At 58.8% G+C, this 12,225-nt stretch overlaps 5 protein-coding genes across 5 annotated transcripts; 2 read left to right on the forward strand and 3 right to left on the reverse strand.

Moving 5' to 3' along the window:
- Positions 1–481: 481 nt before the first annotated feature.
- On the reverse strand, positions 482–1,442 carry KVR01_010534 (uncharacterized protein; the record flags this gene model as incomplete). The annotated part of the gene is made up of 2 exons (XM_044787511.1): positions 482–1,120; positions 1,158–1,442. The coding sequence occupies 2 exons, from the start codon at positions 1,440–1,442 to the stop codon at positions 482–484; spliced, it is 924 nt and encodes a 307-aa protein (XP_044640693.1).
- Positions 1,443–2,395: 953 nt separating this feature from the next.
- On the reverse strand, positions 2,396–5,650 carry KVR01_010518 (uncharacterized protein). The gene is made up of 4 exons (XM_044790566.1): positions 5,031–5,650; positions 4,666–4,966; positions 4,059–4,600; positions 2,396–3,999 (listed from the first exon to the last, which is right to left on the reverse strand). Exons 1-4 carry the CDS (start codon positions 5,235–5,237, stop codon positions 2,980–2,982), a joined length of 2,070 nt encoding a protein of 689 aa, XP_044640677.1. The 5' UTR covers positions 5,238–5,650; the 3' UTR covers positions 2,396–2,979.
- Positions 5,651–5,740: 90 nt separating this feature from the next.
- KVR01_010617 (proteasome regulatory particle lid subunit RPN11) lies at positions 5,741–7,509 on the forward strand. The gene is made up of 3 exons (XM_044782558.1): positions 5,741–6,161; positions 6,257–6,510; positions 6,583–7,509. The coding sequence occupies exons 1-3, from the start codon at positions 6,096–6,098 to the stop codon at positions 7,268–7,270; spliced, it is 1,008 nt and encodes a 335-aa protein (XP_044640776.1). The 5' UTR covers positions 5,741–6,095; the 3' UTR covers positions 7,271–7,509.
- Positions 7,510–8,038: 529 nt separating this feature from the next.
- On the forward strand, positions 8,039–9,922 carry KVR01_010623 (uncharacterized protein; the record flags this gene model as incomplete). The annotated part of the gene is made up of 1 exon (XM_044788794.1): positions 8,039–9,922. One exon carries the CDS (start codon positions 8,039–8,041, stop codon positions 9,920–9,922), a length of 1,884 nt encoding a protein of 627 aa, XP_044640782.1.
- A 262-nt stretch (positions 9,923–10,184) lies between these two features.
- KVR01_010361 (uncharacterized protein) lies at positions 10,185–11,061 on the reverse strand (the record flags this gene model as incomplete). Its single annotated transcript, XM_044783774.1, has 3 exons — positions 10,185–10,509; positions 10,621–10,950; positions 11,036–11,061. The coding sequence occupies 3 exons, from the start codon at positions 11,059–11,061 to the stop codon at positions 10,185–10,187; spliced, it is 681 nt and encodes a 226-aa protein (XP_044640520.1).
- Between the last annotated feature and the right edge of the window lie 1,164 nt (positions 11,062–12,225).

Raw genomic sequence — 12,225 nt, forward strand, 5'->3', positions numbered from 1 at the left:
TGCGGCACAGGCGAACTGCATGTGCCCGTGGTGGGCCCGTGGATCCGGCCACGAGGTTCGACTGCAACCTTGGAACACTCTTCCGCGTCAATGGCGCATGCCAAGATATGTTGGTACACCTCGCATATACCATATTACAACAACAACACCACTATATCTTCAAAAAGGCTGCCTGATACCATCACGGAATCACTGTGGAATGCCTGCCCGTGGTGTACTGCCTGAGAGGAGGCTATCCTATAAGGAGTGTACCACAGGATGTCATCTCATATATACAAGTTTGCCCATTGGATATCGCGCCATATAATGTCGTTCTGCAGGGAACTGAGAAAGGGCTGTGGGTGGCAGAGATACCGTGGCCGCGCAGCAAGCACCGAGTACCGAGCAAACATTTGAGATGGACATTCTTCAATAAATAATTAAGTAACTATGATCCCCCCTCCCCGCCTTTCCAAACCCCAGCGGTTCCCCCAGCCCATCCTCACTTACTCCCCTTAAGCGCGTCAAAGTTATCAACAATAGCATCCCCCTTAACCAGCTCCCACACCTCCTCGATCCCCCTCACAACCTCAGGCTTCAGCGGGCCCCTCCGGATCCCCTCCGCCGTAAGCGTGACCTGCTCGGGCCTGCTCGCCCCGACAATAACCACATCCCCCAGCTCCTGCCGCAGCGCAGAGTGCCAGTACACCCACCGGTACGCCAGCTCGGCCCTCGGGACCCCCTCCTCCTCCGCGAGCGCCTCCCACCGCCCCAGGCCCTCGAGCAGCGCGGGCTTGTGGTAAAAGTCCTGGTACATCTTGGCGACGGGGGCCTCGTGGCCCCGCCTGAACCGCCCGTCCACGGTCCCCTCCTCGAACGACGCCCGCGTCTTGGTCAGGAACCCGCCGGCCACGGGCGAGTACGCGTAGAAGGCGATCCCAAGCTCCCGCAGCACGGGGAACAGCGTCGCCTCCGTCAGCCGCGACACGGCGTTGTAGTTGCCCTGGTACACGGTCGGCAGCACGTACCCTTTTGCGGCGGCATACCCGTGCAGCGCCCGCACCTCGTCGGGCGAGAAGTTGCTCACCCCGAACCGGGCGAACTTGCCCTGCCTGTGCAGCGCGTCGACCTGCGGCACCCACTCGTCTAGGGGGCAGGTCGCGGTCCGGGCCGTGCACGTACAGGATGTCGACGGCCTTGGTGTGTAGCTTGTCGAGCGAGGCGTTGAACCGCGCCGTGATGTCCTTGAGCGCGCCCGGCTGCCACCCGCCCGGGTTCTTGGTGGAGATGGTGAAGTGGTCGGCCGCGTTGACAGAGCCGAGGTCGGCCTCGTTGTTGTCGTACATCTCGGCCGTGTCGATCTCCCTGATCCCCGCCGCCTTGATCGCGTCCAGGGCGGGCTGGAGCTTCTCGCCCGGGAAGCCGGCCGTGCCGACGGCGAGCTTGAGGTCTGTGGTGGACATTGTAGGTGGGTGGGTAGGTGGTGATGTGATGGTTGATGTACTGCTTGGAGGTGGGGAGGTGGAAGGGAGGAATGGCAATAGAATGGGTGATGTTGCAGTCGAGCTGTGGATGTGAGGGGTAGATGCTGATGATGAGGGTTGAGATCAGGAGCAGGTAATGGTGATGGTGACAGGAAAACCTGCCTTTATAGCACTTCAAATCGTCTCGAGTGATTTACGAGCCGTGGCTGTGAAAGCTCCCACAGATTCCATCACACTCGAGATCGTTTTATTAAGCAAGCAAAGTCAGCGGCATGTGGAGAGAAGGATGACTGGCTGATATCAGCCACACATGGCAGACCATAGTGCACCCAGGATGTCAGGATGCATGCAAGATGAGACAGACAAAGAGAGACGGGCGTCACGTCACCGACACGGTGTTTGAGGCATGTGTGCTCTGCATGCAAAGTTTAAGGCCTCACCCACCCCTCGGACGAACCGACAGCAGATCGCCAGCTAGCCTGCGCCAAAATTATGTCTCGCATGCTAACCTTATTATAAGACCCCCCAGCAAGTTGGGGAATCTGCCCCAAACAAAAAGACAATAGCACTCGAGCAGTTAGTAAGCACAGGTAGCACAGCTCTGCATCGAGGTCGACAGCCAAGAACGCGGGATGCAACTGCAGCTTACAAATTGAACCGTCCGTCTAACACGAACCCACCCCACACCATCAGACGTCCTAGTGTAGTCCTGCTTATTATGCGGGGCAGCGGGGCAGGCCGGGGTTTTTTGAGCAGTCTGGCTGATGTATACCACTTGTTAGGCCCACTGCCCAGCCGCCCAGCCGGTGGGTGATTCACGCCGTCGAAGAAGGGCATGAGAGGGCTGGACAAAGGGGCAGAGGTGCGGCACGTTGCGGCAGAATCCGTGACCCAGGCGAGGATTACAAATGCACGCACAGCTTGATACCGGCCTGGGATTCACACGCGCCATGTCAGCTGATGGCGCGCCTGTTGTTTTGTATGTAACCTGTAAACACGTCCTTCCTGAAGAGGTTGGTGGCACATTAGCAATGTTGAGCGCAGCTGGAAATCCACCACATAGATACCCGCAGGCCAAAACAAACACTTGGTGACGCGACCTTCATGATTAAATTCCCTCGGGGTAAAGCCCTACATCAAACAGAAATACTTCAAAAACGCTGTCCTGCCTTTGATGCCCCTTTTCGCGCGGGGCCAACTCATCCAAACGCCACAGACGCCCTTGCCGGTGCCATTTGGTGCCAGTTCAGCCCAACACAAAAGACGGATACTCGAGTATGCATCCTCCATGTGGCACTGAACGCACCTTCGTAATCATAAAAAGACGACTCCCTGCTGGTATTAAGCTCTCGCGTTATATCTGTTGGGTTTGTAACGGGCTCAACGAGCTGTTCACACAGATCGGTGCAGCACTCAGATATCGCTGTACACTTCTGATGTGCCAGTATGACCTCGTCCAATCGCTCCATCTCACCCCCTGTGCTCAAAGGTTGCTCTGCAGAGGTCCCCGGGAGTTTCACTCCTCAGCCGCCTTCTCAGCTGCCTCGGCCGGCTTCTCCGCGTTCTCGGCCTTTGGGGACGCCTCCTTCGACTCCGCCGTGGCATCTTCTGCCTTTTCCTCTGCCTTGGCAGGAGACGCTGGTTTTTCAACTGGCTTCTCGGGCTCGGCCACAGCAGCTGGTGACTTGGCGGCGTCCTTCCCCGCGGCCGCGGTTGTTTCCACCTGCTCGTCACTCTTGGTTGGCTCATCGGCCGCCGCTTCGCTTGGTTCCGCAGTGGCGGTGGTGCTAACTGGCTCTGCGTCCGTCGCTGATGGCTGGGCCTCGGCCTCCTCTTCCTTAATCGCAGGCGTCTCCTTCGGCTCAACGGCCTCAGCGGCGGGGGCAGCAGTCGCGGGCTCGACGGGCTCGGCCATGTCGACGTCTCCATCTTCGTCCACCTGCATGGTCGCCTCGGCAGCTGGCGGCGCGGGCTCAGGCTCGGCCTCCTTCGTCGCTGCGGGCTCCTCTGGGCCTGGGGCTTCTGTTTCGGGTGCGGCCTCGACGTCCTCCATGGTCTCGTCGCCCTCGGCGTTTTCAGTCTCGTCTGCCGCCGCCGCCGCCGCAGGAGCAGGCGATGCTGCCCGGGAGACAACAGGAGACGGTTGGCCACTGTCATCTTGAGGGGCATGCGGATTTTTGAAGTCCATGATTCCCTTGCGCTTGCCATTCGTCTGATACACGCCGTTGGCCTCGGCCATCTCCTCGTCGTCGCTCTCCTCGAACTCGTCGTCACGGGTGACTTTCTGCTCCCACCGTCGCTGCGTCATTCGCACGTCCTTGTTATGGTCATCGTCCAGGTCGTCCAGCTCGGCATCGTCCTCGTCCGTCATGGCGCCGAGGCTCTGACGGGGAACATCCTGCATTTGTACCGAAGGTGTTCCGGTCTTCTTCAGGTTCTCGATGACGGCATTCTTGATCTTCTCCAGGTACTCGGTGCTGTTGGCATTCTCCATGTTCGATGGTCGCACATTGAGCTCATAGTCAGGGCCGTAGTACTAAAGTCCGCTGTTAGCACGCAACATTCCAGGAGACCTATCGAGACAGAAGGGCTTACTTCGTAGTATTCGTTGTACGGAAGGACAGGGTCCATCTCTACTCCGACCAACCGACCGGTCTCGTATGCCCAGGTCCTGGCCACGTTGCGCATCGTGTAACCACCACCGCCGAGGACGAGAGTGGGCAGGTTGAAGCTGCGGACAAAGTTCACGCAGTTAGCGTGGCCACGCATGCTCAGGTTGAAGCAGCCCAGGCGGTCGCCCGAGAGACTGTCTCCGCCACACTGCAGGACCACGGCCTCAGGCTGGTAGTAGTCCATGACGGCCTGGATCACGGGCTGGAAGATGGTCTTGTACGTGTCGTCGGTGATGCCATCTCGCAGGGGGAAATTGACGGCGTAGTTCTTCCCCACACCGATGCCGACATCCCTAAGTTCGCCGGTGCCGGGAAAGTACTCTCCGTACTTGTGAAAGGAGCAGGTCATGACACGGTCGGTGGTGTAGAAGGCCTCCTCGACGCCGTCTCCGTGGTGAACGTCGATGTCGATGTACAGAACGCGCTTCTTATAGCGAAGGAGCTCTAGGATGGCGAGGACAATGTCTGCAGCAGACTGGCTCAGCATCAGGAGTCACGCAGGGGGGGAGGGCCAGGATCACCAGACGTACCGTTGACGTAGCAGAACCCACTGGCCTCACTTTTCTTGGCGTGGTGCAGGCCACCAGCCCAATTGATGGCGATGTCGCACTTCTGCCTGTTGAGACGAGCCGCGCCCTCCATGGAGCCGCCAGCACTGATGCCGCAGAATTCAAACAGTCCGTCGAACACGGGACAGTCATCACCGACGTTGTACTTGGTCTGCTCGCGCATGTAGCTGTCCATGTTGTCTGGGGTGACCCGCCGCAGGAAGTCGATGTACTCGTCTGTGTGGAATTGGGTCATTTCGTTGACGACGGCCGGCTTGGCACGCTGTCGAACGACTGCGTCAGCATTTGACCCTCGGGAACTGAAAGAACCTGGGCTGGCAACTGACATAGACTTCGAGGTACTTGTAGACGTTGTAGTTCATGACGAGGCTGTGCGCCAGTCGGATCCGGTGTGGCTTCATGGGATGGCCAGTAACGTACGCATAGTTGCCAATGTCGGAATCGTAAAAGTAGGCGACCTTCTTCTTGCTGGTGTTGAGCTTCTGGAACAGCGGCCGCGAGCGGTCGACTCCAGCTGGGTCGGTCGTCGCCATACTTGGACTCGGAGTGCAAGGCGGACCACGGTGTGTGCGTGCGCGGTCCAGGAAATGCTGCTGTTGGAATATTCGTTATAACTTGTTGCGTAACTTCAACCGGGCCGAGTCTGGATCTTTGGTAACAAAACAGAAGAGGTCAAGAAAGGCCTCGAAACAGGCTGGCAGTGGCAATGGCTGGTGGGTGTTGCGAGGGGGAAGAAGAGTTCGGAACAAGGATCCAGAAAAGGCGACGGCAGCCCACGAGAGGTGACGAACTTGGGCCACACAGAGAGAGAGAGCTTCCTTCCCGTTTTGCCTGCCCGCCCGTCCACTCGCTCGCTCTCGACACTTCGGGCGAGGGACCCAGGGACCTTGCTTGTACCGGCAGGGAAGCTCAGACCCCTGCCAGTGACGACGAGCTAGTCGTCGCGATCGCCATTTCATTGGCCGGCTAGGACAAAAATGGGCAGGCCACCGGCACGAAGGCAGAGAAAGCAGGCAGTAGCAGCAGCTGGTGCCGGCTGGCGGACATGATGAGGAAGGACCCGCTCGAGCTACGTCGGCAGGTCGGGACTTGGGGAGGTACGGGGTACCTAGGTACGTACCCGTTGCAGGGAGCTGCTGCTTGGTGCTGGTGCTGAGGCTCCAGGCTGCTCGAGCTGTCGTCAACTTGAATCAGACCCATCCATCCACCTCCATCGCAAACCACATCCCGCCTCCCGCCTCCCGCCTCCAGAGTCGCATCTCGGGTTGTTGACTTTCCCAACACATCACCACGCCATCCTTGCCATCTTCGACACAACCCAACCTTCCTCTCTTTTGACCACTCCCATCTGCACCCAACCCAACCCTCAATTCCTACGTCTCGCAAGCACCATGGACCAGTTCAGAGGACTGTTGAGTGGCGCCCGTGGCCAGCTCGGTGGTGCTCAGCCCGGATCGGTATGTCGCCCAGCAGTCGTCCCCAGACGGCCTGGATATGTGATCCATCCGCTGCCTGTCGCAATCATGATGCTGACCGTCCTCCTCTGCCGCAGGATAACTCGACCCTGATCGACAACTCCGAGACCGTCTACATTTCCTCCCTCGCCCTCCTCAAGATGCTGCGACACGGTCGGGCAGGTGTGCCCATGGAGGTCATGGGTCTGATGCTGGGAGAGTTCGTCGATGACTTCACCGTCCGCGTCGTGGACGTGTTTGCCATGCCACAAAGCGGTACCGGTGTCAGTGTCGAGGCTGTCGACCCCGTTTTCCAGATGAAGATGATGGAGATGCTGCGGCAAACAGGAAGGTAGGCAGCGGACCATGTTGGCGTAGCCCGTTACCCAAGGAGCTGGCATGCTGACGGAACCCTCTCGCGCAGGCCCGAGTCCGTCGTTGGATGGTACCACTCCCACCCCGGTTTCGGCTGCTGGCTCTCGAGCGTCGACATCAACACCCAGCAGAGCTTCGAGCAGCTCACCCCCCGAGCCGTCGCCGTCGTCGTCGACCCCATCCAGTCCGTCAAGGGCAAAGTCGTCATCGACGCCTTCCGGTTGATCAACCCTCAGTCTCTGATGCTGGGTCAGGAGCCCCGCCAGAGTACATCGAACTTGGGTCACCTGAACAAGCCCTCTATCCAGGCGCTCATACACGGCCTGAACCGACACTACTACTCGATCGGCATCAACTACCGCAAGACGGCGCTCGAGGAGAACATGCTCATGAACCTCCACAAGCACCCTTGGACCGAGGCACTGCAGATGGACGACTTCCGGTTAGAGGCGGACCACAACAAGGAGAGGCTGGAGAGGCTGGTCAGCCTGGCAGACGGCTACGAGAAGCGCGTCAAGGAGGAGACGGAGCTCACAAAAGACCAGCTCAAGACGCGCTACGTCGGCAAGCTGGACCCCAAGAAGCACCTCGAGGACGTCGGCCAGCAGCTCATCGAGGACAACATTGTCGCCGTGTCCAAGCAGATGATCGACAAGGAGGCGACCATGCCCAAGAAGGAGGGCGCCAGCGGCTCAAAAGATGCTGCGAACGGCGGGGAGATGGATATCGACAGCTGATTTCTAGGCTCTGGTGTGGTGGAATGATACGATTCATGGTAAACCATAATGGCACTGTACGACTAACATGGCGTTAGACTTGGCATCAGGCTGGGAAGGGCTGAAGGTAGATAGGTAGACGTGAATCTCAGAACCGTCTGGCTCAGCCTGCGTTCCGCACGCTATCGACCTGCCCCTACTTGGTCGCTCAAAGATTGACGGACTCTGCCTCCTTCCTTGGAATACAGCACATCTCATGACCTCTCCCTGTCACCGTTACTCGTCATGTGCCGGTCTGTCTGTGCTGTTGCGTCAGTCATCGAACATCTCTTTTGTCCCTGGGTCTTTGTGACCAACAATGACCGGCTTGCCGCGGTTTGTCATGGGTAAGGCTTGACTCTTTAAGAGTCGGACAATCCTCTTCTTCTCTAGCTTGAAGCGTTGGTTTCGTTGTTGTCTTTCAGCCGGACGGGACAGGAACAAAGTTGGGCCCCGAAACAACACATTGTTCCCATCGCAGGTCCCTTCCTCGCAACCACGTTTCTTTCTGTTGACCACATCATTCTCTTGAGCATCAGCTGCTCTTAAAACGGCGATGACCGGTTGGCTATCCCACGTTACACGAATGAACCCTTCTGCAATCATACCTACATCCCCCATTACTTGCATTAAAATATACACGGCCAGGGCAAGTCGCCGCGGTCTGGAACCAAGTGCTGCATTGCTTCTCCGGCTCACGCTCACTCCAAAAGAAGAACAAGAGAGCCTTCGGGTCGTGCAAGGGAAGAAATGGAGGGTGTACCGAACAAGTTTGTCCACCTCGTTGACTTTTGCTGCCTCGGCCGCAGGAAGAAGCACCAAGAACCCATCGAACTGACACCCCCCTCGAGGAACGCCTACGGACAGAAGCTCATGCAGACCCTGGAGCACAGGGAGAGAAGAGGCGGGCCCAGCACGACCACCCCCAACAAGGCAGACGTCTCCAAGCCCCTGCCCGTGCGGCCCCCGGGCAGGGCCTCGCTCGACCTCGGCAGGCCCGGCCGCCCGTCGGCAGACCTGAGCGACCTCGTCGGCAGCGACGCCGAGGACGGGGCCGTGCCGCACCGGTACGACCGCGCGTGGTACGAGTTCCTGGGCAGCCTGCACAACGCCCTGAAGCACACGCGCTACTCGATCAGCGGGCGCATGGGCATGAGCGTGTGGGGCTGCTCGTCGGGCGCCAGGTCGGGCCTGTCGGTCGTGTGCCCGGCCGAGTCGCGCCAGGCCGTCAAGCTGTGGTGCCTCAGCTCGTCGGGCCGCTTCAGCCTGACCGACTCGGAGCCCGACGTCCTCGTCTTCCAGGCGCCGGGTTCGGCGAGGGGTGAGCCCTCGCCGTCGCGCACGTGGCGCATCCGCATCCGCTGGCTGCGCGAGCCCGCCTTCGAGGCCATGCCCAAGGTCGAGATGGCCCTGCGCTACGACGACGGCAACCCCTACGCCGGCGAGCAGGTCGCCGAGGTCAACGTGCTGACGCTCCCCGCGCTGCTGGACAACTGCGCCGCCGCGTGGGTCGAGCACGTCCGCAGGCACGGCGAGGGCGCGGACGACCGCCGCATCCGGGGCATCGAGGAGGACGTCTTCTCCATCCTCGAGCGCGTCATGGACCTCGGCTTCGCGGAGCAGGGGTCCGGCCCGCTGACGGCGCTCGAGTGCCGCCACGTCGTCCGCGCCAGCTTCTGGGCGCCCTTCACCGCCAAGCACGCCGACTCGCCCGCCATGTTTGCCCTCTGCGGCCTGCCGCTGCCCCAGGACGATCCGACGACAACTACTACCACGGCGCAGCAGACTGGCCCGGGCGCCGACACGTCTTACGTCGAGGACACGCGGTTCTCCAACCCCCGGCCTGCCCCTGCTGTCCCGCCCAAGGACGCGGGCCGCGACCTGACCGCCAGCGCCAGACGGCAGCCTGCTGGTGGCCCGGCGCCCAAGTCCTCGCCCATCCACGCCTCGTTTCTGGATCTGTTCAAAACCCCTTCCGGCCGCAGGGAGCCCACCGGGACCGGGGAGTCGAAGCAGCGCCGGCACGCCGAGGACGCCAGGCGGCTCGAGGAGCAGGTCAGCCGTGGCGCGCGCAGGCTGGCGGACAGGGAGCGCGAGCGGAAGGGCCGTGACAGCGGCAGCAGCAGTGGGAAGGGGAAGGGGAAGGGCAAGGAGAGGGAGGGCAGAGATGGACGGGGCTTGACGCGGGCGCCCTCTTCGAGGCTGAGGGACGACGGCAAGGACAGCAGCACCCCGCGGTCGTCTGCGTCGCACCGGCGGGCGGTCTCTGATTCTGCCTCAGGCCCCGTCACGCTGGGAAAGGGCAAGGAGAGGGAGAGGGAGAGGGAGAGCAGCCGCAGAAGTGGGGCGGATCGTGTTGAACTGGACGGGCGGGGGGGCTTGACGCGGGTGCCCTCCTCGAGGCTCAGGGACGGCGGCAAGGACAGCAGCAGCACCCCGCGGTCGTCTGTGTCGCACCGCCGGGCGGTCTCTGACTCTGCCTCTGGCTCGGGGCCCATCACGCTGCCTGATGGGACCAAGGTAAGTTATTTCGACTCGTCTGCTCTTGAGAGGACGGCCTCCGGCCAGGGGCGGGTCCCCACCCGTGGTCACTTTGCCGATCTTTTCATCGTTGACGACGGGGAGGCGTTGTAAGGAGGCTGTTGTGGGAGTTTGTTTTGATACAGCGGTACGAAATCTGTGCCTTTGCTACAGCGGGGCATGACTAGATGTCTTCTCCTCGATTTCTTTTGTTGTCTTCGGCCTCCGTTCAGGAGGACACATACACATAGGTAAGCGGGTAAGTAAATCAATAACAGTCTCTTTCTCTTCACGCGATGTTTTTTTTTTTTTTTGGTATGCTTGACATGTTTTTCAAGAGGTGCGAAGGTTTCATTAAGCGGTGACGTGACGATGTCTATCCACTGTTTGTTGACATCCCTCGACCTCCTACTTTGTACCCTGGGCTGTTTCGGACCTTGCCATCGTAGAAGGCCTTCCCAAGCCCCAATCTTTTTGGTTGTCTCGCAAAAATCAACCAAGTTGCCTTGAGAGACTCATAGTAAGCGTTGATGAAGAGCGTGTTGACCCAAGCCTTTGCCCTTTGTTTGAGGCCGTCAAGATCAGCAATGCCTCTGGAGTCCTTGTTTTTTTTGGCTTTCGCAGCCTTCTTCTTCTTGTTCTGCTCTATCACATAAGCACCTCTGATCTGCTTCAGAGTCTTGTCTCCTGTGGTCTTTCGGCTGTTGCGACCAAGTATCGTCAACTGGTCTGCGGCTCTCTAGTCAGACAGTCAGCTAGACGTGCTCGTGTTTGGCTTGAATACTGTAAGCCTGAGGTGGCGATGAACCCACCAGGGAGGGGAAGGGTCATCGCTGGCGTCCATCCTCCGCTTTTCCTTCTTCTCCTTCCGGAGCTGCTTCATGCTTTTCTCGGAATCGGGCTTGGCCTTTTGGGTCTTGGTCTTGGCCTTGTTCTTCTTCTTGTCATTTTTGTCGGCATTCTCCTCCTCCTGATTAGCCCTCTCTAGGGCCGCGCGCTGCTCCTGCTCGTCAATCTGCCGCTGGTTGGCGCACTTGACACACTCCGTGTAGATGGAGTGAAACGAGCCCGGGTGGACCTCGCAATCGGCGTAGTGGCCGTTTGCGATGCACCGCTTGTTGCCAACACGACCGCACTTGGGGCTGGGGGTGGTGGGGTTTAAATCAGCTTGGGGGCTCGTCTGAGCTTGGGGGACGGCTTGAGACCTCGCCTCGAGACAATGCTTACCAGTGATGCATTGAGAAGGCAGGCATTTTGAATGGGTTCAATGGTCTTGGACAATGTCTTTGAGGGGACGAACTGCGACTTCGATGAAGATGAAGGGTCTTCGAAGGGGAGATTGGAAGGGAGATTGGTTGAGAGTGGGAGGTCGCTTGATTGAGAATGGGATGTGGACTGAGAATGAGACGTTGATTGATTGTGTATGGAAGGTCGGTTGATTGAGAATGAGAGGTCGGTTGATTGAGAATGAGAGGTAGGTTGATTCAGTTTGGACGGTCAGTAGATTGAGAGTGGGAGGTCGACTGAGAATGGGAGGTCGACTGAGGATGGGAGGGCGACTGAGAATGGGACTTCGACTGATCGAGTTTGGGAGGTCGGTTGATCGAGACTGAAGTCAGCTGTCGGTGAGGTCGATGTTTGTTGACAGGCAAGTTGAAGGACTGCTCAGAAGCCACCTCAGTGTGCGCGGTTGGTACTGAGCTGCCAGGTTGCCAGCTGTTGCTGTTTGGATTCCATGGCTCGTCTGGAATGGCTGGCAGGGGTCCTGGAAGCTGAAGTCTCTGTATAATTCACTTTCTGGTGTGGCAAACGGGCTACGTCGTGAGTCTGTTTGAAGGAGCACTCTCTTGCACAGACTGGCCGATGCGCTGTCGACGGACGCTGGCAACCTAAGCGAGCGACTCTTCAGCCAACCTCTGAATAGAGAACTACAATACAATCTAGCTAATTTCAGGCAACTGGGAGCCTCGAAGGGTGAGATCCTCAGCTCTTGGGCCTTTGTGGTGGAGTTTTGCGATGTACATCTGTCACGTTTTCCCGTTGTTGTTCGGTGGGGTCTTGCCCGTTCACCATTGCATGGAGGCGCCATGTATGTCCCTGGATGAATGCGAATGTAAACAAAACCAGCCAGTTACAAGGTGTATGGGCGGGACCATGGAAATGGCTCGTTCCTCGATAGCGAGGGCTGATGTCATTCCCATGGCGTGGAAAAGGGCGAGTCTGAAAATCCTCAAGTGCCTCATTGGCATCATGGATCTCGTCGCCAGTGGCTTCACCACATTCGCAGGACGGACAGACTTCAGACCAGCCCTACTTATGTGCAAATAAATAGAATCGCTTTCTGGTTGCCGGTTAACAATTGCAATCGATGTTTCGATACAATCGCCTTTCACTTGGTGTGTTTTCCATTGATAGCA

Source organism: Diaporthe batatas (genome assembly GCF_019321695.1).
Source record: "Diaporthe batatas strain CRI 302-4 chromosome Unknown Contig00013, whole genome shotgun sequence".
Classification (NCBI taxonomy): Eukaryota; Fungi; Ascomycota; class Sordariomycetes; order Diaporthales; family Diaporthaceae; genus Diaporthe; species Diaporthe batatas.

Coding starts and splice junctions, on each gene's coding strand:
- KVR01_010617 (XM_044782558.1), top strand. CDS start 6,096: ATGGACCAGTTCAGAGGACTGTTGAGTGGCGCCCGTGGCCAGCTCGGT. Junction 6,162..6,256: donor GTGGTGCTCAGCCCGGATCG/GTATGTCGCCCA, acceptor CCTCTGCCGCAG/GATAACTCGACCCTGATCGA. Junction 6,511..6,582: donor ATGCTGCGGCAAACAGGAAG/GTAGGCAGCGGA, acceptor CCTCTCGCGCAG/GCCCGAGTCCGTCGTTGGAT.
- KVR01_010518 (XM_044790566.1), bottom strand. CDS start 5,237: ATGGCGACGACCGACCCAGCTGGAGTCGACCGCTCGCGGCCGCTGTTC. Junction 4,967..5,030: donor ACAAGTACCTCGAAGTCTAT/GTCAGTTGCCAG, acceptor GTCGTTCGACAG/CGTGCCAAGCCGGCCGTCGT. Junction 4,601..4,665: donor TGGGTTCTGCTACGTCAACG/GTACGTCTGGTG, acceptor AGTCTGCTGCAG/ACATTGTCCTCGCCATCCTA.